This window comes from Schistocerca americana, chromosome 1 (assembly GCF_021461395.2).
Source record: "Schistocerca americana isolate TAMUIC-IGC-003095 chromosome 1, iqSchAmer2.1, whole genome shotgun sequence".
NCBI classification, from domain to species: Eukaryota; Metazoa; Arthropoda; class Insecta; order Orthoptera; family Acrididae; genus Schistocerca; species Schistocerca americana.
Window position 1 is genome coordinate 1105824022 of NC_060119.1, and position 26304 is coordinate 1105850325.

At 39.6% G+C, this 26304-nt stretch overlaps 1 protein-coding gene across 1 annotated transcript in view; it reads right to left on the reverse strand.

Annotated features, from left to right (window-relative positions):
• The window catches only part of LOC124596634, a 265721-nt gene that overhangs the window by 176106 nt on the left and 63311 nt on the right, over positions 1-26304 (reverse strand). Inside the window, exons 8-9 of the mRNA XM_047135866.1 lie at positions 10906-11208; positions 9478-9638 (exon numbers count right to left, since the gene is read on the reverse strand). Coding sequence (XP_046991822.1) covers positions 9478-9638; positions 10906-11208 — 464 coding nt within the window. The remainder of the gene's footprint in view (positions 1-9477; positions 9639-10905; positions 11209-26304) is intronic.

The following is a 26304-nucleotide window of genomic DNA, read 5'->3' on the forward strand; positions in this document are numbered from 1 at the left end:
TGAAATCTGAATGTGAAATTTGGACAGGTCAGATTATAAGATATCTTACTAATACTGAAGCACTCTAACTATTCTGTGTACAACATCTCAGTGGTGGCGGCGAATTGCTACGCGCAGGGTAGGTTCTCAGGAGGGAAGAGACTGGAACTGTACCCTAGTTGATTATTGATTAATGGAACAGCTTGTGACACAATGGGACCAACATTCCAGCTGTCAGCCACTGATACAGGAGTCACCACATTGAACATAACACAGCCACAGCTATACTGACCAGAGAAACTGATGGGAGTGTTCTCAGCACAAAACTTGACCTTTCCTAGTAATACCTTGGGCAAGACCTAATCCTCTCCTTACACCAGCTCATAGAGACCCAAGAACAGTACATTTCAGCAGAGCAGATGCTACATAATGTGATGCAATATAGGGAGAAACAATGTTGTATGGTCATGACCTTGGACATCAGAATATCCAGTACCTTAGTAGCTCTCACTCTGTTTTGTGCAGCCTTCATCTATCTGATGCAGAGAGCCACCCATCCAAGTGACACCTTCCTCCCTTACTCCTTCCCTAGTAGTGCAGATCCCAGTGGACTGGATCCCCAATCCTGTATGACTGACAAGAAATGGAAATGAAGAGAGTCAACATTGTTGTGTGCACGGATATTTAAAATGAGCAGTGTTAAGGAATGTATCCCTAGTATTCAAAACATTGCAAAGCACTAGTGCACAGGGCAAGCGGCCCATGGTTAAGATCAAGCAACATGTAGGGAGAGTCCAAGGTAATGGTAGCAGTAGTAAGTTGTGTTGAAAAACGTTATTAGGATCTGCCTGCCTGTTGCAAGTGAGAGCAGAAAATTTAGTCTACTAGTTGTAACAGAAGACTTAGGATGATAATGAACCTTATTTACACATGGGGTAGAATGCTACACCTGTAAAGTAAACTAACAGCACCTGAATCTTGTGCTTCAAACCCCCTAGTACTTTAGAAGACAAAATTGTAAATATTGCACACTGCAATCCAAGCATGCTAAGTTATGTTGCAAAACAGTCTAGGGCTGTAACCAGATCTTCCAGAAGATGGAGGTAATGCAGCACTGCCACTATTTTCTGGGTGTTACTGCAGAAACTAGCAGTTCAGCCACAGCAGTTAAAAGATAGCCAGCAGGCACTAAAGTGTCAGCATGCTGGCTGCAGCAACGGAGCTGTTTATAGATCACAAAGCACACTAGGCCAAGCACCACAATATTGCAACACAACGGTAAAACGGAGCTCTTGCAGGACGAGCAAAGCCATTTTCACACCACTGAGCCGCATATTTTTGGGCTGCAAGGCAGTGTAAATAACATTAATTTTAGAAGAAGGATGGGCAGTCCCGCAGTGCCCATGGGGATGAGAGGGCTTTGCCAGGTGACCAAGCAATACAAGACGGTATGCAATACCATGGCTTTGGGCCTCCAACAACACACCATCATCCATGGACTTGATGCTTCTCCTCCAACAGGCTGCCTCCTGGCCTACTTCCACAGTGACCTGATACCTGCGCTGGAGGGCAGCTTAACAACACCAGAGTAATACAGTCAGCATGATTCTGTGGTGGAGTGGGTGCCTAGGTGTCACATACTGTTACTTGTAAGTGAACATCCACCACCTGTGGCTGGCACCTCTTTCGGAAAGTCAGCAGTCTTCCATACCACTGGCTCCATTTGCAAATGCCCGTGTCATGCTAACTGGGATGCATGCCGCTGCATAAGTCCTCACCACATGCTTAGAGGGGAAGTGGCCACTGCCTCCTCCAAGACACTACGAGTGTAGTTGAGTGAGTAGCAATGAAATTTCTTGGCTTTTGATGCTGATTGTCCAAGCTGCCAACAGCCTCCCTCGCCATGACCTGCCACCACAACCCTGCACTGAAGTGTCCCTACACCTCAGGTCCACTTCATGCAGTTGAGACACATTCGAAGTTTATAAAACCGTACTCTATACCCTTTAGCAAACTGACCAATGATTCTTTGGTGCATATTGGGAAACCAAAAGTTATTCTTACTGATAATGGGGTACAATTTAAGTCGAAAATGTGGGCTGAAGGAATGTTTAATAAAGGGACTATTGTGATTCACACCTCAGCTTACCATACAGCCGTGAACCCTGTTGAGGGAAAATTTGTGAGCTAGGAAGATTTTGTCACACATATTTCCACCATAATCACAGGATGTGGGGCAGGTATGTTGAGGAATTTGAAGGTATAATTAATTCCCTAATGTGTGGGCCTACTGGTTTCAGATCAGCAAAAATATTACTGGCCAGGACTGCAGCATAGTCCTGCATTGCAATAAAGAAAAAACAAATGCGGGAAAATGTGTGGAAGGACGAACAGGTATGAACATATTACCACAATCTTGTCCTTACATAAACCCGTGAGAAATTAGGTGAAGTTAACAAGATATCATGCACCTTTCAGAATTATCAGCATGCCCCATATGCTTACCGTCTTGTGTATCCAACTTCTGGCAGATAATTTGGCATATGTGCTATTGCGGACTTAAAACTACATCAACGAAGAACTGATTAGATTAATGATACATGTTAGGATAATATATATAAATGTGATGATGCTTTCCTTCACATGCCATCCGATAAGCCTACCCTGACCCCGGGTTTTGGGCATCTTTTCCAAACTCTCCCCATTTCCTAAACCTCACCAGTTCTTTTTCTTCACCCGTCTTCAACCCTTCTGCCAGAAGGATGAGCCACTAGCTCCGAAGCTTGTGAATTAAAATACCTTTACACATGTGTTCTCCTGCCACCGCTTGGCAACTAGATTTTGTATCTGTCGAATTACATTATATTTTAAAAAATTCTTTATTTTTGTTGATGATTAATGAGTTATTTTGAGCTACATAGTCAACTGCATTTTTTTTTTTTTTTCTTTTTCTTCTAATTGAGTAGAAGTTATTCTTCAAAGAGGAGCAATGATCTAATCCATCTACAAACCCAAACAAAGATAAAATAAATTTATGAAAACATTTTCACTGTACAATACAATACAAGAAATGTTTTAACTAGTCTTTTAACTATAGGAAATTACTAACAGAATTTGTGCGTGAAATGGTTTTCGGTGCAATTAGACTGGTTGTACAAGTTATACGCATCTGTTTTGCAGAAAATATGGACAGTGTAGAATAAACCACAGCATTAATTTTAAAAACAAGATGGTGTCGTTGGAAGAAAAGGAGGTGTAAGTATAAGGGATTCGAATGCGTCAAATGTGGAAAGACATTCGAGCAATGGATCCGCATGAACAAACAATAATTAGAGACATGCCAAAGTGGAAGTGGCAACAATGCAATGACTGGACTGAGATGTGACTGGCTCGTGTACACACAAAAGTGTTACTATGCAGACGTTTACTGAGTGCACATTTTTTTCCCCCACAAAAATAATAATCATTTATTTTGAATCCATTTCTGTGATTACAAATATGTTTTTTGTGAGTTGAAACAAGTATATTCGCCTTGCAGTTTAACTACTGCATAAATAATTTCAAAGTAACTTTGACTGTCACACTGTAGTCAGAAGTTATTAGGTTGGTGCATAACTTTGTAGTGTTTTTGTTTTGCATTTTGGTATTCTAGCCACTATGGGTAAGTTTATTAATTACCATTTTTTATTTGTAGTTCACTGTTGTTATTTGAGTTTACATATTAACATTTCATCATTTGGAGATAGTGAATGGGGCTGTGGACACTATAAAATTGAGTGCCAAATGGAGAAATCTGAACATTTCTGACATATTCTGCTGTTTGAGTTCAATAGCGTGGTGACAGCAGTGGAGACAGCCAGAAACATTTGTGCCATGTATCAGGATAATGCCATTGGATAGAGCATGGCAAGAAAATCTTTCTCCCGTTTTAAGGAGGATTGCTTTGACATTAGTGACTCCCAAGGTTCAGAAAGAACTTCGGGGTTTAATGAAGATAGTTTTAAATGCATTTATTCACAATGATACAACACATAAGTGTACTTGAGAACTGGCAAATCTGATGAACTACGATCATTCAACCATCGTGTGACATTTGCATGCAATGCAGAATGCTCAAAAATTGGGTGTACGGGTACCGCATGCTCTAAGCCAAAATCACAAAAACCATCAGATGGCCATACATGCATCTAAGCTTGCTCTCCAGCAACTGGCTTATGAACAATTTCGACCATTCCTAAATTGTGTTGTTACTGGTGACGGTAAATAGTGTCTTTATGCTAACAAAGGGAAAGAAAGGAATGGTTGAGCGCAAACAAAGATCTGCATGCATCCACAAAAGATAATGTTATACATCTGGTGGAACAGTGATGGTGCAGTGCACCATGAATTGCTTCCCCAAGGTGTAATCATCATTGTTGACATATATTGTCAACAATGGAGATGTCATAATCCAAGAACAACGACCAGCAAGACTGTGACAAGTAATGCTACTTCATGACAATGCCAGCCGGCATTCTGCTAGACTGACAAAAAACACAATGCAGGAACTGGGTTGGGAAGTCATTCCTTGTCCTTATTTCACCTAATCTTGCACCCTCATATTTTCAAATTTTTCCGCTCTCTATTGAACAACCATCATGGAACTTCCCTTCAGGATGAAAATGCACTCTGAACATGGCTAAACAAGTTCTTCACCTCAAAAGCACGTGATTTCTACTGTTGTCACCCCAGAATTGGCAGACTATATGTTCTTATTACAGTATGTTACACTTATATAGGCTGAAGAACATTTCCAATGTTTCATAATGTTGTTACTATACAGTATCTAAGCTATACTTAACTTTTTACTTTTATTAAAAATAATTTACACAAACAGAGACATATGAGTATAATTAGGCACATGGAGAGCACTACACATTTTTTTGGTCATTTCACTGCGTATGTCCTTTTCAGGGTAGATCAGTGAAATGGGCACATGCAACATCACTTTTTTTCCAGCGTTTTCTTAAGCAGCAAATAACCTTGTACCAAGCTATTTTATTTCTCTATAACATCAAAATATTATCTGTGAATAAAACATGTTTTCGATATTTGTTAAATATTTTGTAACACAATATTTAACAATCTTTGTAATTTTGTGTAAATTATTATTACATTGGGTCACGACAGTTAAGAAATATTAGGGAAAGTTACGTATTTTTATTTTTATCAGACAGTATACTGTGATGGTAGCAACGCATCTCGGTATTGCTTAGTTATGTCAGAGTGAATGCTCAGAACTCCAGTACTAGCCACAATATAAAGTAGATGTGTGTAGCTTGAGCAAGATAAGAAGTTGATCAATGTGAGGCCAAGTCATATTTTATGGGACACAATGGGGGCAATGTAAGTGGGCAGATGAATTAAGCTCAAAAGCCTGCACCTAATTTATCTGCTATAAACCAAAGTTGTCTGATAATGACTGGAACAAATGTTGTCACAGACCATCCTCTCAACATCAATAACAACCTGTATGCTGCTCACAGCTGTTCACAACAGTTTAGCTTAGAATTTTCATAAGGTACACTAAGTGAATATCACTGAGAAAAGTGGATACGAAAGCTGTTCATGTACCAAGACCTTAAACTTGCAGTTAACTTCAATCATTGTAAGAAAGTTATTCATGTAAAATTTTAAGACCTTGATCTTTCAGTTAACTTCAATCATTGTTACCTAGACTACGATCCCATACCTTTACTACTGTAATATAACCAAGTGTTGTTCATGAATATCTAACCTGCCAATTAATGAAACATTCAGTTTTGTTTGATTACAAAGTAATCCAAACTATTCAGCAATAATTTTTCAGACAGTTGCTGAATGTAACAATTAATGACAGTACATAATACTATAAGTTGAATAAAAGTGCTATTAAAGTAACAGTAAGACAATCTGAATGCATTTTTTTCCATGATTGATTTTATGGAAGTGTTTTCTGCTGTCTGCTTGGTGGTTTGTATTCCAGATTTATAAATGCATTGAATTTTGATTGTTGATATTATTTCATGTAAAAATCTCTAAATTCTTTGAAAGACTGGAATCCTATAATCTTGATTTGTGAAGCTGACGAGTTTTGCCTGTGTAGGTGAACATTACTGAGAGGTACTGCAAGTTGGATTGTAACAGGCAGTGGTGGCTCTTGCAAAATTATTACAATGTACTACATTGTGGCCTGTAGCCTTTTGACTTATAATTGTACTTATCGTAACTGAATTCAATATACTAATTTTATGAACATAAATTGAATAGTCCAAATATATTTAAATTTTATATCATAGTTTAACACTGGGAGGAGTAAAACAAAATGGAAAAAATAATTTGGTACGTACAGGAACTGAACCTGAGTTAACAAATTGCCAATCTATTCTTTAGATCACTCGCCCACAGCTGAATCATGACTATCGCACTTTAAAAGTCACTTAAAGGCTCTCAAATAATTAAGTAATCTGTGGCGAATTATTGTCTTCAGATTAAACATTTGTTCAGAGCATGATATGCCCTTCCCAAAACCACCTTGAAATTCACCTTGAAATCTGCCACCCGACATATTGTGTGTAAATTAAATTTAAGGTAACTCAGTCACCATTAATTATCTTCTTTATGCGGAAGTCCTGCAAAGCAGTATCTCCGTAGAACTGCGCTTAACCCTGGAAAGACTTGAACTCTTCTCCTTTGAAGCTGTCATTGGTGGAAGAAAAACATTATCTACTCTAATTACGAAATGATGTCAACATTTCATCATTGACTATATGGTTTTGTTTCAGTGTACAGATAACAATTACTTTGTAACTTGGAGCAGGTACAATAAAAATTAAATATAACATCCACCTTGAAGGCTCGACAAGAAGGAAGGAATATTTCATTTTAGAGCTTCCTTTGTTAGTTGCTGGAGGGAGGAGGGGGAGATTAGTGTTTAACATCTCGTTGGCAACGTGGTCTTTAGAGACAGAACATGAGCTCAGATTGGGGAAGGACAGAGGAGGAAATCGGCCATGCCTGTTCTGGCATTTGCCTTAAGTGATTTAGGGAAATAACGGAAAACCTAAATCAGGATGGTAGGACGCGGGTGCGAACCATCATCCTCCGAATGCGAGTCCAGTGTGCTAATTTGTTCATTGCTGTTTACATTCTTCAAGAGGGTGTCTGCTGCTTGACAGTCAAGGCACTGCCAAGCTGCAACATCAAAACATAAAAGGTCCTGCCCACAGCATGTGAAGGCATTTAATCGCCCTTGCGCCTTGCTGATTACTCAATTTGCACATCTCTCCAACTCTGCACAAACATGAAATAAAACAACTCGCACAGTATATATGTTTCACGACTTATTCCCTACCTAACCCTACATTACTATTTTATCAAAATAATCTTTCCTTGTCATTAATAGGGAGTGGGGAAAGTCATTTGCCTAAATGGAATGGAACACTAGGAGAATGGTGATTTGAACTGCTGTCCTCCCCTAAGTAAATTTAGTGTTTTTTTATTCCAAAGCTTATCAAAAGGCAGTAGATCATACCTTCACTTCACTTAATTCCTTTGGCCCCTATGGGGACATAGGGCATCCAGGAGAGCTCACCATCCGTCTCTGTCTTTGGCCATTTGCCTCAATTCTGCCCAGGTCTTGCCAACTCACTCTGCTTCTCCTTCCACTGTCCTCTTCCATGTGCTCTTAGGTCTTCCTCTCTTCCTTGTTCCCTGGGGATTCCATTCCAGTGTTTTTGGAATTCCCCAGATTCTGGTCACCTTATTTCACTCAGTCCCAATATATCTAGTCAATAGTTCTCCATCTCTTTTTCAACCTGTCTCAGCCTCCCTGCCTCTCTCGACGTCCTTACATTCCAAAAACCAATGCAGGTTTTCCTTTTCAGGCCACAGGTCTTATCCTTAAGTTCCATCCGTTTGTTTTTCCTTTAAGTTTCTGTGATATGTGTTTCTTGGTGGTACGGGTTATCAGCCCACAGCCCCCGAGTGTCCTGGTCCTGGTGGGGCTGCCATCTCATGGCCTGGACACCTGCCAAGGTTTTATTTCAGGGACTTACCCATTAGATAGCTTGTCTTCACCACGACTACAGAATGCTATCCATCCCTTCGCAGTAAGGCCTATGTGCATCAATGATGTCCTGGTTTCCAAGGATCTTACGCTGTGCACATTAGGGGACTATGTCCACTGCAACACACTCACAGGGGGAAAGAGGAAAGGGAGTGAGTGTATAGGATGGGATGGGATGGGATGGGATGGGATAGAATAGAATAGGACAGGACAGGACAAGACAGGACAGGACACTACACGAGACGTTGTGAGACACACTTTGTCTGGATCCTCTATGGAGACCTGTCCGGCTTGGGAGGCCCTGCTGGTAGTTACACTACTGCCGATATAGCCCTCCACTTCATTGGATCACACAAACCCCCTCGCCCACACCGACAGTGTTTCATTAAGGCGGTGTCTCCTGAGGGAGATCAATCATACCACACGCTACAATTTGCCACAAGTAGTATCCTACACTCTCAATAATTTCAGAAATGACAACTTGGTCATTACATGTCAACTCACACAGGAAGAAAACACTTTCTTACCTACTATCTCGTATTTGGATGAAACTTGGTTTATTTGTTCTTCCTATGCAAGTAAGTAACCATGACAAATTTTGACATTTTATCTCCCGCCATTTTCATTTTATGGCACTTCAAATTTTGGAAGTTTGGTCATTTTTAATGTTGTGATAACATGTTTGCTAATATTTTAAAAATGAGTTACTATTTTTTATTTATCATTCAAACCATGTACAATTAGAAGTTGTCTTTATAATATAAGAATTGCAGAAAAAAATCGCATACTTTGGTTTTACATAATGGGATAAGGTATTTTGTTTTACAATCCTTATACCATACAGTATACAATATCTAAATTTCACAATGTTTAGGTGACAAAAAGAATGTATTTATTTTCAAAATAACAGCAAGTGTAACTTTGTACCATCACAATGTTAGTAATCATTTAAATCAAAATCAATTTTTAATATACCACATTTTTTACTCAGACTAGAAGATTAAAATAATTTCTCCTAGACTCATACAGATTCTGAACCCCATACATATAGTCCTGAAAATGTGTGATTGTGTACTTTTAACAATGAAAATACTTGTAAAATTTATAACATAAAATGTGGAGTGCTTGCAACAGATAATAGTAACAAGGTGAACTATTCACATATCAATAATGTACTGCATGCGCCCCACATTTTCCGTTATGAATCTTACAAATATTTTCATAGTTATCAAAAATTCATAATCGCGGATTTTCAAGACTACCAGTACGGGTTTATGAAACTATCTGAAGGTAGGAGAAATTATTTTCAACTTTCCAGTCCAATTTAAAAACATGGTACATTAAAAACGGATTTTTATCCAAATAATTATTTTCTGCCTTTTGGTCTTGCATGTGTGAATTTTTCAATCAATTTCAAACATTTTGCTGAGATTATAACAGAGACATCGGGTAAATTTGAGGTTTATTGCAATTTCTCTCCACCTGAATCCAACCAATATACAGCTTCCTCCTAAGAGATCTGAGCTCTCATGGTGGCTTACCATAGATTGTTTTTCCCGTGAACCATTCGCAACTGTAACAGTAAAAAAGGGAGAAATGGCAGTGGTACACAAACACAAAGCACCTTCTGCCATACATGAGAAGAAAAGAAAGTGAGTTATTGTTGCATTTGGGTTTTCTTGAAATCTGTCTTACGTTTTGCATAAAACAGATTTCAAAACAACCCAAAACTTAAGTTGCACGTGCGGAAAAGTGTCACGAGGAGCTTCCAATCTGAGGAAGATGATTCTATTATTCCATTGTCATCCAGTTCTCAGAAAGTTAGTTTAAAAAAAATCAACTGCAAAATTTGTACCATACAGACAGACAATAAAGCAACCTAATAAAAAGAAACATATTTAAAACAACAAAACTTCCGGACTCTGAATTGCCATAAAAATGGGAATAGACAGAGATAAAATGCTATAATATGGTACGGTTCCTCAACTTGTATGCAAACATTAAGTGCTCATCTTGGTTCTTATCAGACACTGCTGCTTTTACTCCTGTCTAAAACATTTAATAACCTTGTTCTCCTAAATGTCTCACTAGTCAGAGCACATGGGATGAGTTAGTTTGTGACAAGCTCTCCCTTTGATGGGGTGGAGACTAAATCCGTGTCTTACTTGAACAACAAACTCATATTTCATCACTGTAATAAGCAAAACAATTTCCCTTCTGGCACTGTCATCACACTGGAGGAAAAATGTGAACAAACACTTGCAGTACCTTATGCCAGTCCTTCAGATGTCTGAAAAGCCTAATAAACCTTTGAAATGAAATCTCTGTAATGATGTAAGAAGTGTCATTCTACAATTAGTTTTTTGTTTCTCTGACACAAATGTGATACTGTGTTTTCAAGTGTAGCTGCGTGAGTAGGATAAACAAAATAATGTGTTCATTAATGTTAACACTAAGCATGTAGACATATACTGTAAACTGACTCATTTCACATCATTTCGAAAGAAGAATCACTCAAATGATCTAAGGAACTTGTAGCTAACTAACCCTTTGATCATGAGAAACTAGTGACAAACTACAAACTTGGATTGGAGTAAGATAGAGCACAAAATCAGCTGAGGAATTTTTCATAGGAATGAATAAGTTGTTAGCCATATGTAATTCAGAGACACTTCAGGAAACCTAAAACTGGATGTCTGGATTGCGATTTAAATCCTTCTCCTGAAAGTAAATCCAGTCACTTTACATACTGCAGCTCCTTGTTCAATAGTATTGCAGCACTGTCCATGTTTGTGTGGCAACGTTGCTCTGATAAACAGAAGATGGTCTTTCCTACTTACCATTTTCAGGACTCTCAGCAGCCAATCTCAAGCTAAGATTTCCATGTGCAGAGGGGGTAGACGGAGTGGGCAATGAGCCATCTGAGATGCGGTTCCGCGCACTGCGAAGCCTCTGCTTTAGCGGCACCTCTCCTGGGGCTGGGGTCGACTCCTCATCCACGGAGTGGGAAGTCCGTGGCGTGTTCAGGCTCTCCTCTTCTGCTGCCGTCTCACGGGGGTGGGGGCTGCCGCTACCAGTCTCCTCTGTGTCGCTCTCGCAGTCACCAGCTGCTGGACTTGAGCTGACTTCCTCCTCAATAGGGCCTAATAGAAAAAAAATACTTCCAATAGTGTGACTTCCATTTTTAATAACAGCTGAAGAAGTAGCAGTCTCTTGTTTTTCTTTTTTTTTCCAAGGTAGTGACCTAGGCCAATTCATGTTCATCTGCACAAGCAGCTTATAGCAGAATGAATTTTCACTGAGCAGCAGAGTGTGTGTGTTAATCTGACATTAAGACTATCTGCCAGTCCCACACTCAAACCCAGAACCCTCGAATTTCATGGACACATGCTCTACCAACTAAGCTATCCAGGCATGACTAACGATCTGTAGTTACAGATTTATTTCCACTAGTGCCTCTCTTCTGCCTTCCAAACTTTACAGATGACCTCCTGCATACCTCGCAGGGCTAGCAGTCCTGGAAGTAGTGATACTGTGTAGAAATTGTTTAGTCACGCAGCCTAGGGGATTGTCTCCTGAAGCTAAGTTCAAACACCTCAGTGATTTAATAGGGACAGTCCTTTAGCAGGTAGTACACCCTTGTCTTTCCTTGACCTTTGAACTGATTTACCCAGCCACTTACTGAAGGATCTGCTGTTTAACACATGCTCCGACCCACGGAGCATGTCAACATTTTTCACATTAAGAAATCATCCCCAAAGGTGAATGATGCAACAGAATACAGATAATATCCTTGGTCTGACGAGATTAAATTCCAGATTTTTGTATTTGTAGTTTGGCATCGAATCAGCTATTTCTTCCTGTTAACGTGTATCTTAACTCCATAATGAGTCTTCCACACTGTGACTGGGTGGGCACTTCTAAAGAATTTCAATTGTCCAGTCTCATCCACTTCACACACTCCTTAGAAGATTTCCTGCACACCTTGCTGAACTAGTACTTGCAGAAGAAAGGGTACAATGGATAAGTGGCTTAGAAACAGTTTGTGAATTATTTCCTCCTGAATTAATATTACACCTTACAGCTGAGTGTGATCTGTTTTGAAAATTCACAAAAATTCTCTTGCATATTTTTTGGATCTCACAGTCCCACAACAAAGGATATTCCAGAGAAATGGGTTAGCAACAGTCTGGGGGATTGTTTCCAGGATTAATCACACTGCAGTATAATGTACCCCATTTTGAAATTTCCTGGCAGGTGCTGGGATAGTTGCGTACAGTTTTCATTTGCCACAAAGTTTCAAAAGAGTGCACATTTAGCTGCAACGTGAAAGATTCATTCTGTAAGTTACAAGCACCTCTCACACTCTCAACACCTAGGAAGCCCATCTCATTTCAGCTAAAACACAGGCACATTTTTCGTAATCAATTACAACACACCAGCAATAAATGAAAACATAATTAATATAGAAAACTTGACAGTACAAATTAAGAAGAAACAGTAGCAATAGTTAAATACCCTTTAAAAAGAACAAAATAACCCAAACCCCATCATTTAATTTTAGGCATTAAAAAAATTTTGTTCCATACAAAGCAGAGTACTTTAGAAAAATCCATACCATTTGCAAATACCAAATAGTTCTGCATTGACAGTTGTGTGGCAGAAGAGTGGGAGTAGCATGTGCAATTAAGGCATATATTTTGTTTGCACTTTCTGAATACAATGACCACAAGTACAAAAATTTTTGTTTGGCAGACAAATAAACTGAAGTCCAATGAATATGGTGAGACATAGTCAGAAACATTAGGGGTGAAGGAAAACTGTCATGGTCAAGCAATACAAATGAATCTGCCCAATGTTATGCCTTTCAATTTATTTTCTCAAGTTGTGATTTGCTCTTCCAGTAGAAGAATGTACAATGTGGAAGATAGTCCGCCGCCTTGTCTCACTCCAGTTTTAATAACAAAATATCTAGATACTTAGTCTAGGAATTTAAGGTTTAATGAGGTTTGTCACTGTTTGTTTGGTCAAATCTCTTGTGTTCTAGTCCACTTTCAATTACTCTACTATACCACAAGTGTATGCCTTCCTTATGGAATCACAAGCATTTTTATAATAAGAACATATTATGACCTTAGGACTGTCTTTAATGTTTTATAAGACATCTTAAAATTTAGGCTCTGTTTTGCAAAGGTTATGCCTTTCCTGAATATTTTACAATATTCCCCATTTGGTTGATCACCCAGTGTTTCAAAGTCTCTTAAGTTTGAGTCTTGAACGATTTTTGAAGATGTTACTATAGAAATATCCTATACAGTCATATTAATGTGAAATAAGTATCAGAGTACTTATTACCATAACATTAATGCAGTTACAAAGAGGGAGTGTGGGGTTCAAATTAACTGAGAATAATATGAAGTGCAGTCTATAATAATATTATGTAACAACAAATTTTTCAAAGACAAACTGTGCGAAGAAAGTCTAATCTTGTCTTTACAATTCCAATTGAAGTGACATGTAGGAATTTTTTGTATATTCCTAGACACAATACTTACAGTTGGTTCTTGAAACTTTTCGCAATAGCATCAGCATAAAAAGCATCTGTATGATTGAAAACATGGGCTTCACATTGCCATTTCAAACATACTGTGTTATAATTGTATAAAAATTTATAGAGTTTAATTAAGCATTGCACAAAACAATTTCAGGACTACGGATGATACAATAATGATCACTTTTAAATTACAAGATCTCAGTAAACTCCATGGCTGTTACTCAATTAGAGATTACTGGAGAAGACTGCAAAGAGCCACAAATGCTTTTGAAATGTTATATTACGATAATTGATTCCCAACTATGCTCATGCACAAATGTATACATCTACATACATATTCCACAAGCCACAGTATGGCAACAGGTACTTAGTACCACTACTAGTCATTTCCTTTCCTGTTCCATTCACAGACAGAGCAAGAGAAAAAAACTGCCTGTATGCCTCTGTACAAGCCTTAATCTCTCTCATCTTATCTTTGTGGTCTTCTGACGAAATGTAGATTTGCGGCACTAGAACCATTCTACAGTCAGCTTCAAATGCCAGATCTCTAAATTTTTCCAATAACGTTTCACAAAAAGAAAATTGTCTTTCCTCCAGGAATTGCCATTAGAGTTCACAATGCATCTCCATAGTACTCATGTGTTGATCAAACTTACCAGTAACAAATCTAGCAGCCCACCTCCAAATTTTATCTAACCTGGTGGGGACACCAACCACTCACGAATGGTCAGCCATTCGCTTTGCCTACAACCATCCTAATATGCATATTCCATTTCATATTGCTTTGCAACATTACACCCAGACATTTAATCATTGTGGCTGTGTTAAGCAGCACACTATTAATGCTGTATTCAAACTATACGGGATTTTTTTCCTACTCACCTGCATTAACTTACACTGCTCTGCATTTAGAGCTAGCTGCCATTTATCACACCATGCAGAAATTTTTCTAAATCATCTTGTATCCTTCTAAACCCGGGCCACTGAAACCTTACACTTCAAGGTCACTCCCCAAGCACCATGAAGCTGGCAATATAACTGACAAACAAGTGAGGAACACGAGGCGCTGCGTCTTCTGAACAATAACAGCACCGAACAAAAGCCGGTTCCTGCATCGATGCCATGTTGCCGGCTTCAAGTGAAGTCAAGGTGTACATTAGAAGTAACAACAAGACTTTTACTATAACAGAAGTGGAAAGATTGGTACATGAAGGTCTTACTGCTGTAGATGCTAAGTCATGGAGGAAAAAAAGTAGACGATGTTGCTAAACTCATAAGAGAAGTACAGGCTATAGATGACATTGTAAATGAAAATGAACAATTAATGATTTCTCATGATGATGACAATGATGATGATGATGATGATGACACGAAGACAACAGCTTTGGCGCCGGTTCTGATGATAGTGAAGGAGAACTGGATGGAATTGCGCCATTTACATCGTAAATTGGTGAGTGTAAATCTATGCAGAATTAATTCTTTCTCTCTGCAATCGGGTAGGCTGAGCGTGTTTTGCTTCATTTCTTTCTATGAGTGTGGATAGTGTGTTCTTTGGTATGTTTAGGTTTACATTATTATACGAAGTTTTACATTCAGCTATTACAGTAACAATTCAGAACGACTGTTCATAGATACCGTCATAAACTATGGGTGTTTTTATTTACAAGCTTCGTATACTATCAAATGCTTAGTCTCCGTCGTCGTTCTCTCCATTGTTAGAAAAACGTACCTACTCTGTTTCACCTACGTATAAACATTGATTGTAGCTTACATCTACAAAACGTACTTCGGAGTTGTGGGCATATGCTGTGGCAGCAATTGCAACCTCACAATCGCAGTATAACCAACTACACGCAAGCTGTCAAGTGACAAGTTTCACCGGCCCGGGTATACAATCTTATAACAACTGCCACCTTCCCATACACCAGTGTCATCAGCAAACAGCCACAGATTGCTGCTCATTCTGTCAGCCAGATCACTTATGAACACAAAGAAAAAAAGCGAACATATCACAATTCCCTGGAGCACTCCTGATGATACCCTTGCCTCTGATGAACACTTGCTGTTGAGGACAGTGTACTGGATTCTTTTACTTAAGAAGAATTTGAGCCATGCACATATCTGGGATTGTACTCTGTATGCTCGAACTTACGTTAACTATCTGTAATGGGGCACTGTGTCAATGCTTTCCAAAAATCTAGGAATATGGACTGCTGCCCTTCATACATGATTCACAGGGCATTATACAAGTAAAAGGCAAGCTGAGTTTCACATGAGCGATGTTATTTTGTGGACAGAAGGTTTTCTGTCTCAACGAAATTTATTATATTCAAACTCAGAATATGCTCCAAATTATGCAGCAAACCAATGTTAAGCATTTTGGTCTGTAATTTTGCAGGTCAGTTCTTTTACCTTCTTATACACAGGAGTCACTTGCACTTTATTTCCAGTTATCTTGTGAGTTTGCACCGAGTGAGAGATTCACAATAAATGTAAGATGATTAAGAGGTCAATGCCGTAGAATACCCCCTAAAACTGAATTGGGATTCTATCTGCACCTGGAAACTTATATGTTTCAATTATTTCAGTTGCTTCTCTACTTGAAGGATACCTATTATTATTTCCTCCATAAGGGAGTCTGTGTGGCAAGTCAAACGGTGATATGTTTGTACGATCCCCCTAAATGTATTTCTTTAGCTCTTTTTCTGTCTTCTACTGCCATATATGACTGTTCGATAAGTAACCAGATAGATGCCTTCAACCCACTTAGCATTTTACATAGTACCAGTATTTTTTCACGTTCTCAGCAAGATCTTCTACTGAGAATGCAACAATCTCTACTTCCTCAGCATTTGCCAAATTTTGTTATTAAACTACAGTGAGTCATTTTGTCCTTAATCCGCTCACTCATCATATACTTGATATACATACATACAGTGCATGTCTTCAGTACCACATTATCTGCTGCTGTGCTGTGGGAGAAGTATCAAAACAGATGGTCCCACTTCTGACTGGATGGCTTAGATTGATTAAAAAACTAAAGTCCATGGTACACATATGACATGATGTTAATTATCAGAAAACTGAACAAGTTAATGAGACATGGTTTAACATCACATACATAGCATACACAACAGTTTTTCAATTTATTTAAATTGTTCAAAAATCTTCAAACTTTAAATTAAAAAATGTAACTATTTCTGACACAGTACAAGACAAGACAACACACCATGTATACTGTCGCTACATAAGAAACAAAATAGCTACATGAAGGTAAGAACAGTGGCCTCAAAACCTTTATGATGATAAAATAAAAGCATTTGTGGATGATTCTGGACATCTTCCACAAATTTTAAAAGATATAGAACTTAATGAAAATCTTGTGATGTAAAAAGTTACCAACAAAAATTAACATAGCTGTTGAATAAGTTTTGAGTTGTACACATGCTCGAATGAAATACTCAAACGATATTATAGTGGAACCTTATTGTAGAATTCCTGATTCCTCACTGCAACACAGATGCTATTTCTCAATCGCTTCATTTTATGGGGAAGAAACACACCATATTCTTACTGTTGTGAATGAGACCAATCCAAGATGTCTGGAAGAAAATCATTTTATTACAGTCAGATATGGGGAAAAGACTCATAAGTTAGGGGCCTTACATAAGAGATTCATTCAACTTGTCCAATGTTTGGAATGTTGGAAATTTTGTATGCAAGGTAGTGGCGTGGGAAGTCAAATCAAATGAAATTTTCCAAGCAACCATATGTTGAAAATGCACTATTGTCGAGGTGGAGCCATAAAAGACAGCCAATTAACACCACGCACAGTGAAGTTTGTCCAGGAAGCAAACGTGTTTGCATATGTCCAACAGACCTGTTTCATTCGACAATGCTATGTTACCTTGTAGTTCTTGCTGTTGTTGTTTTTGGTCAGTTGGTTGGTTTGGTGAAAGGGACTAAACTGCAAGGTCATCATTTCCTTTATCCATTAAGTGGTAAACTAGGAGTAGTTGTCAAAGGAAGGAGGCGAATGACAAACTCTGGAAAGCCTGAGTGTAACAAACACAATAAAAAGCATGATAAAAGCCAAGAAAAAAGAGAGCACAGACAAATCGTTCGAAGATCAGTCAAGACAGAGCATTAAAACCAAGAAATGAAAAAGAAAAGATATGAGTATACAAAGGTGGAAAGTCTAGAGGCCAGGTTTGGTCAACCAGCATGAGCTACCACTGGTCATTTTGGGGAGGGGGCCAGGAGTGCCCCGCCAACCCCTCACGTGGTCAATGAGGCCAAAAAGCCCTACTGTACTGGGATAAATAGAAGCCACCTTCAAGCGAAAAATGTGACATCATATCAGTCAAGTTGGTGTCATCTGCTAGCACCAGAGGTAGAGTGCCAGGAAGATTAAGATGCCACCTCAAAGCAGCCACATTAAGGCAGTCTATGACTAAGTGGGCCACTATCAGGTGGGCTTCAAATTGCCAGTGAGAAGGATCCTCACATCTGAGAATGTGGTCATGGGTCCACCAAGTGTGGCCAATGTGGAGTCTACAGAAGATGGTGGATTCCTTGCAAGAATCATGCAGGGAATACTGCCATTGGGTTGTGGTCTCCTTAATTTTCCTCAGGCAGGTGGCAGCTTATGGCCCAGGGTCATGTGCTGTTACCAACTGAGACGTCAGGGATCCACTGACATAGGTTCTGCGGCACACTGCCTGGGGAGATCTAATGTCTCAGGAGTCAACTGGGATCTCCAACTAGGACACAGGAATAGTACATGCAGAGTCCAGTGGTGTGGGGGGCCCCGGAGTTACCTTCACCTTAGAGGACACCTTTTTATCCTTCTTGTCCTCCTCCTCCTTAAAAGATGAGGACTGAGGAGGTTTCCATGAATTGGTTTCAGGGATAGAGGAAGAAGGAGAAGTCCACAGGCCAGCAGCCTGTGGTTCCTTCAGCCACAGGCCGACGTTTGGCTGTGGACCAGCAAGAACCATGGAAGGAAAAGTCCTGAGGGATCTCTTCCCAGCTAGGGAAGCCGAAGGAGGTTGAGGCACCTCTGGCTGGGGGATGGGGACCAGAGTCTCTAGCAGGTGTGGAGCCAATTCTCCCAAAGCGGTTTTGGTGGAAGCACGAAGCACCAGAAGGGCTACCACCTGGCTGGGGGGCTCCCTGTAAGAGGCGCAACAGAGGAAAGCACCATTGACAGAGAAAGCGATGATGATGCAGCTGTAGTGAAAGATTATGTCATGTGTATGGGATTAACACACACACTTTTTACTGACCTCTTGATATGTGAGTTTGTCCAGTGTCTTATACTCCTGGCCTTGCTTTCCATGCTTAAAAATGGAGCAATCTGGTGAGAAGGGAGAGTGAAGCTCTCCGTAGTTTACACAGATGGGGGGAGGGGCACAAGTAACGTTTGTGTGGAGAGGATGTACACAATCCCTGCAGACAGAGGTGGCATTGCAACAGGATGACATGTCTGAACTTCATACACCTGAAGCATCTTAAAGGAGGAGGAATATAGGGCTTCACATCATACTGGTAGACCATCACCTTGACCTTCCCAAAGGCCAAGATGAAGGACCTAGTAGCAACTCTGTTTTCCCTTGGTCTCCTATGGACGCACCGGATGAAGTACACACCCTGTCGTTCTAAATTGGCCTGCAGCTCATCATCAGATTCCAGAAGATCATGATGGAAGATGATGCCCTGGACCATATTGAGACTGATGTCGAGCTAGACAATCAAAATTCATAAGAAAGCAGTACCTGCGACTGGGTAGGAGATGACATTTGAATCAGGAGGGAACCGCTCTTCATCCTAGAGATGGCTGCAACTTGTCCATATTTGTCCTCAATGTGTTGCAACAAAAGATAAAGTCTTTGTGGCCAAAAAGGTGTCCCTGTCAATCCTGGTACAGACCAGGTATTGGGGGAAGGATTTTGCTCCTTGTCGTATAGTCCTGCGTTCCTCTCATGGTGTGACCAGGGAATGGAATGCATTGGGGTAGTACTTAGTGGAATCATACAAGGCCTTTCCAAGTGAAGATACTGGTGGGGCCATGCAACCACAAGCGGAATCATACAAGGCCTTTCAAGTGAAGATACTGGTGGGGCCATGCAACCACCAGCAGGAGAAAGTTTTAAGTTGCTTCAAGTGTGAACTATCTGCCATGGTGCCACACACTACGAACAGGGCTCTTCCCACGGGCGCCACCCAGTCACAGCATCAGCTACCTGGCCAGAAAGCTGTTGCCAGGAGTCCCTGTGTCCCAGTCATGATGGGCACTTACTCCATGGCACATACGGGAACTATGCAGCGCAAGCACCAACAATGTGATCCCTGCGTGGTCTGGGGTTACCACCATGCAAGTACTTGATGACCTTTCACAAGAGGATGGCTACCGTGCTGGGTTTTGGGCGTACGACAACAAGGAGGAAGGATGCCAGCATGAAAGTGCACAGAGGTGGAGCATACACCACAGTGAATGACCTTCCACCATGACACGCACTGCTGTAAAATTTGGAAAAGATGGCATGTCAAATCCAATAATGGGGGCCACGTAAGCATTAGTGGAAGTTGAAGATAGCACTGGGGGTGAAACTAGAAAACAAGACCAAAGTCGTGAACTAAGTACAGGCAGTGCCTGCACCAAAAGGACCATCCGACGGAAAGACAGAGGAGGTAAGAGATAGTCAAAGTGTAAGTTTGCAGCACAGAAAGGCGAGGTAGTGCTGCAAAGGCTGGGACCCCTGGTAGCCAAGAACGTACTCAACGAAGAGGAGTGAGCTTCCTGGGGGTGTGGTTATTTTTCACTGCACCTGTTGCATTGTAGAAATACTAGAGGCAGGAATTTCAAGCGTTTACTGTAAATAATGTGAAAAGAGAGGGAGAGAGAATTTAATATTTAATTTCTACTTTCTTTTTCACAGTAATCTTAATTCGCCCTAACTGACATACTGTACTTGTGGAAGTGAAAGTTCAGCCATGCCCTATGTAAATAGCAAATTAAAACAAATGGCCTTTAGATTTCATTATAAATAACAGAACCACTTTTAGTGTACCTGATTTAATTTTCAAGCTTTATCCAGCAAACCTCACAAAAAATTTAATTATAATGTAGTGAGCCATGGATAGATTTTAAAGTTTGCTTAGTTTATTTAATTACTGTACTCTTTACCATTGTAAGCATTAACGGGGGAAATTGGTTGAAATGCACACACTTCCATGCACATGTCATTGACTGCTGTCATTTTATAGCTGTAGCTCCAAAATGGTGCCTTTCTGTCCTGTGGTTATTTGGAAAATATTACACGGTTCCAAATTAATGACCCTGTTCTGACACTGTCATCAAGTTATCTTCCCTCAGCATTTATATTTTATTGCTGCTTTCACAACTTATTTATAAGTATTATATAATTCGTAAAAGAAATAGTAACTTTATGTTAGTTTAATAGTTACAAATATAATTAGGAAAAAAATTTTGTTTTCTCCTGGTTTTGTATTTTTTATTAAAACCAGAAGCATTATGAACCACATGGGCTTTCTTGTGATCTAAAAAAGACTTATTACAGCCACAAAAGACAGAATATATCCCACATTGTTTTCACTGTCAACCTGGTGTCTTACAGCTAAACATTTAAAATTGATCATGGAGGGCATAAACTTCTCTCTCTCTCTCTCTCTCTCTCTCTCTCTCTCTCTCTCTCTCTCTCTATCTCTCATCACTGTGCCAGTTTGTATTAGGCCACCCCAATAGAGTAAGTTTCACATTAGTGACTCACAGTAACATCTCAGAGCCATCTCTTTTGCTTGCAGTAGCAAGAGGAATGACCTAGAATCTATTAATCCTTATAATCTATCAAATAAAACCATCAAAAATGTCTCAGTGATAATCTCTTCATTGATAACTGACTGCACATACTGTGAGCACATCAAGTCACTCCTTAGCTGTCTTCACAGAATAATTCATGCTTTTTTTCCATCAGAAGTGATAGAAAAAGCACATTCAACTACATTCATAGAACTTTTTCTGTTTTGCTTCATTTGTTTTTAATGTATTTTTCTGTTTTGCTTCATTTGTTTTTAATGTATCAATGTTTATTTCAAAACCAAGCTCCACAGGTTTAACAAATTTTACTCAAAATGATTGGTCGATATTACACAGTAATATTCATAAGACAATATAATTGTACCACACACAATTATTTAAGTAGAAGACTATCTGGTATATTATCTTTAAAATATCCTTTTTCAATGTGTCCACAAAACCTTCAACAATTTTCTTGCTGCCTTGCATGCTGACATTACATTCCAGACTTGGTCAACAGAATACTGCCATAACAACTGCATATAACAACGAAATTAATCAATTTTTGAAAAAATAATGTAACTGGATAGATAAAAAATCAATTCACCAAGCAGCGGCAGAACACACACATAAAATAAACTTAGAATTAGGCAAGCTTTTGGAGCCACAGTCTCCTTATTCAGGCAGAAGGGTTGAAGGGGAAGGAAGAGGGATGAAGGAAAAGGACTGGAAAGGTTTTTGAAAAGGACTGGAAAGGTTTTGGAAAAAGGGTAGGTTTCAAAAAAGTCACCCAGAACTGCAAGTCAGGGAAAACTTAATGGATGGAATGAGATGGAAAGTTTGATGGTTATGGACTGCACCGGACGAGATTTGAAAACCTTAGAGCTTAAAGGTGGTAGACAGGGTAAAACGCAGGACAGAGATTACTGCTTAAACATTGTGCATGAGTTAATAAGAGTGAAACGCTAAGTGCGTTGTACGTAACATAGGTGGAAGAGGGGGGGGAAGAAAAACAGACAAGGTAAGAAAATTAAAGATCCAGAAAACTAAAATGGAGTAAAGAAATCAAAGAGTTACTGGGAAGAAATGCTGACATGAAAGAAATTAATGTAAATTAAGGCCAGGTGGGTGGCGAGAACCAAGGACATGTTGTAGCACTAGTTCCCACCTGCGGAGTTTTGAGAAACTGGTGTATGGCGGAAGAATCCGGATGGTGTGTGTGGTGAAACAAGCACCAAGGCCATGATTGTCATGTTGTAGAGCATGCTCTGCAACATGATATTGTGTGTTGCCAGTACACACACTCTGCCTATGCCCATCCATACTAATTAATAATTTGGTGCTAGTCATGCTGATGTAAAAGGCCAGACAGTGTTTACATTACAGCAAGTATATGTAGACAACTTACTCTTCATAATTAATGGCTCTCAAGATGATATAGACCAAATTTTCACAACTTTCAATAAACTCCACAAGAAAATAAACTTTACGGTGGAAAATGAATCTCCCAATAGATCTTTGAACTATTTAGACCTAAATTTGGCAATAGAGGACAACCGTATTATGTTTAAGATTTTTCGGAAGAATACATTTTCCGATAATATCATCCCAGCCAACTCTACACACCCCCAAGCCCACAAAATGGCCTTCTTCCATTCTTGCATAAATCGAGCGCTCAGCATTCCTCTTTCAGCAGACGTAATGGAGAATGAGTTACAAACCCTAGAAGTTATTGCCTATAATAATGGACATAAACCAGAAATTGAGAGATAGTTCTTTAACAAGAAAACAGATAAAAAAACTGCAACCTCATCTACACTAGGTGTCGCACCAGAGGATAACTCTACTAGCTTCATTTCTATGCCCTTCATAGGCAAAGCACCTTATAAAATAGGACGACTCTTAAAGAGCCACGGCTTTAAGATTGCATATTCTATGAATAACAGCCTCAAAAAGAACTTGGTCCACTCGTTAAAGAATACTAATGACAAATTATCTTGTTCTGGGTTGTACAAAATCACTTTTAGTGATTGCCCGAGTTATTACATCGGCCAGACAGGGAGAGACCTCTCAGCTAGATATAAAGAACATATACCCACGAAAAGTGGTGATGGCATGTGTGGCTCGACTTTTGCCGATCATGTTGTTCGATTGGTCCATGCTCCCAATCCACCAAATAACACAGAGCTATTAAATTGTGAGGTTAAAGGCACTAGGATTGACATCACTGAGAAGTTGCAAATCTTGAAACACCTGTTGCATGATAAAGAAAACCTACTTAATGACCAGCTACAATTGAGAAATGAGAACTTTTTCGAAAGTTTTCAACCTTTGCTTCACTGGCCCTGATGTTACGTTGCCTTTGCAGTCGCTGACACCTGACTCCACTTTCTTTAGTCAAATACTAACATATTCAAAACTGAGCAATAATTTTGCCAGAATAGCAAGTCTTTCTTACGGGCTCCAAAGCCATTTATAGGGTTCTCTTTCTCCTCAGAAGTAAGTTCGGCTACATATTACGCCATAAACAGTTTTAATGCTTATATTAGTCCAATCCCTTAACATAAAGGTAGCTACTGTTAAGCATCTATATTCCCACGCACGCATGCGCATGACCATCAGCGGTGCTCGGTACATAGCTGCTTGCTGCGATTAGTTCCGGCACAGCTCTCGCGGCCTATAGACCTCGTCCGCGCAGTTGATTTATGACTGGGTACTACAGTGCTATAGTTTTATACTTGACATGGCCAAACTTTGGCACACAATAGTTTGGTGTCAATAGCTTCTGGAGAAGACCAAATTATTTTGGCTGAAACCTACGTAAAGTATTTGCAACTGTGGCTGACGTGTTATATGTTTAAAGTCATGTTATATGTTTAAACCTACTAATAAACAACAGTACTTACAGTTCGACAGTTGCGTTCCTTTCCATGTCAAACGTTCCCAGCCATACAGAGTTGACATTCGAGGTAAACATATTTCTTCAGATGCAGACTCTTTACGGCAATACACCACAATTCTCACCTCAGCCTTCAATAGTCATAATTGCCCCATCAGCCTAGTTCAAAAGCAGATTTCCTGGGCCACCACATCCAATCCTGGTACTGATGATCCCCCCAAAAAACAACTTCGGAGCACACCACTGGTCACTCATTATTATCCTGGCCTGAAATGTATTAATCAGATACTTCGACAAGGCCATGACTTCTTAAAATAATGCCCTGAAATAAGGCCCATTCTGAGATTTTGCCCACCACACCTAGAAAAACTTTGCGCCGTCTTCCTAATCTCCACATATTCTTGTCAGACCTTATGGTCCTTCTGCATCCGTCTTGCTACCCTATGGCTCCTATCCCTGTTTCTGTCCCCACCGCAAGACTTGCACTACGCACCCTTCTCCCATCTCCTATTCCAGAGCTGTAACTGGCAAAACACACACTATCAAAGGGAGAACCGCCTGTAAAATGACACATTATATACCAGCTGTTATGTAAAATCGAGGTACTGGCAGAATTAAAGCTGTGAGGATGGGTCATGAGTCGTGCGTGGGTAACTCAGTCAGTAGAGCACTTGCCCGCAAAAGGCAAAGGTCCTGAATTCGAGTCTCAGTCCAGCACACAGTTTTAATCTGCCAGGAAGTTTCATATTGCCGCACACTCCGCTGCAGAGTGAAAATCTCATTATCTAAAAACTGTTCGGCATTTTACATCGGCATGACTACCACCAAATTATCAATTAGGATGAATGGCCATAGGCAGATGGTGTATACTGGCAACACACAATATCCCGTTGCAGAGCATGCTCTAAAACATGACTGTTGTGACCTCGGTGCCTGTTTCACACACACACGCCATCTGGATTCTTCCTCCATACACCAGCTTCTCAGAACTTCGCAGGTGGGACCTAGCCTTATTGTACATTAATTTCTTTCGTCTCAGCGTTTCATCACAGTAACTACTCCTTTTTTTTACTCCATTTTAGTTTTCTAGATCTTTCATTTTCTTATCTTGTCTATTTTTCATCGCACCCTCCCATCTCTCTGTTATGTGCAAATGCACCTAGTTTTTCACTCTTATTAACTCTTGCACAATGTTTAAGCAGTAATTTCTGCCCTGTGATTTACCCTGTCTACCACATTTAAGCTCTCAGGTTGAAATCTCGTCCGGCGCAGTCCCCAACAATCAATCTGTCCATTTCTTTCCATCTAGTAAGTCTTCCCTGACCTGTAGTTCTGGGTGACTTTTTCGAAACCTACCTCTTTTCCAATATCTTTCCAGTCCTTTTCCTGCATCCCTCTGCTTGAAGAAAGAGCTACTGGCTCCAAAAGCTTGCCTAATTGTAACCTCCTTTTAGGTGTGTGTTCTGCCACTGCTTGGTAAGAAGTTGTTTTTTTTCCCAATTAAATTATTTATACAAACTGTACATATTTATAAGATAAATTCGTACAAAAAATAAAATAAATCTAAATTCTCAAGAAATTATTTGACACATCAACTGTATTTCAAATAATCAGAGCACTTTACAAATCAAAACTAAAAGCACAATAGAGGGATGATTCAAAACAAGTTCTCAAATTATTTTATTTCTTTATTAAATGAGTAATCCGAGGTTTCTGAAAGAGTATTGATGGATAATCTGTAATTTTTACCATGTTTCAGTATAGATATCAGTCCCTCCACTGAACTTTCATGTTTCAGACACGTGCCAACCGTTATTTATATGAAGTGCAGGTCCTTTTTGGAGAAACACAGTAATAATATCTCTCTCTCTCTCTCTCTCTCTCTCTCTCTCTCTCTCTCACACACACACACACACACACACACACACACACACACACAAACAATATTAATACATGCACTTATAGAA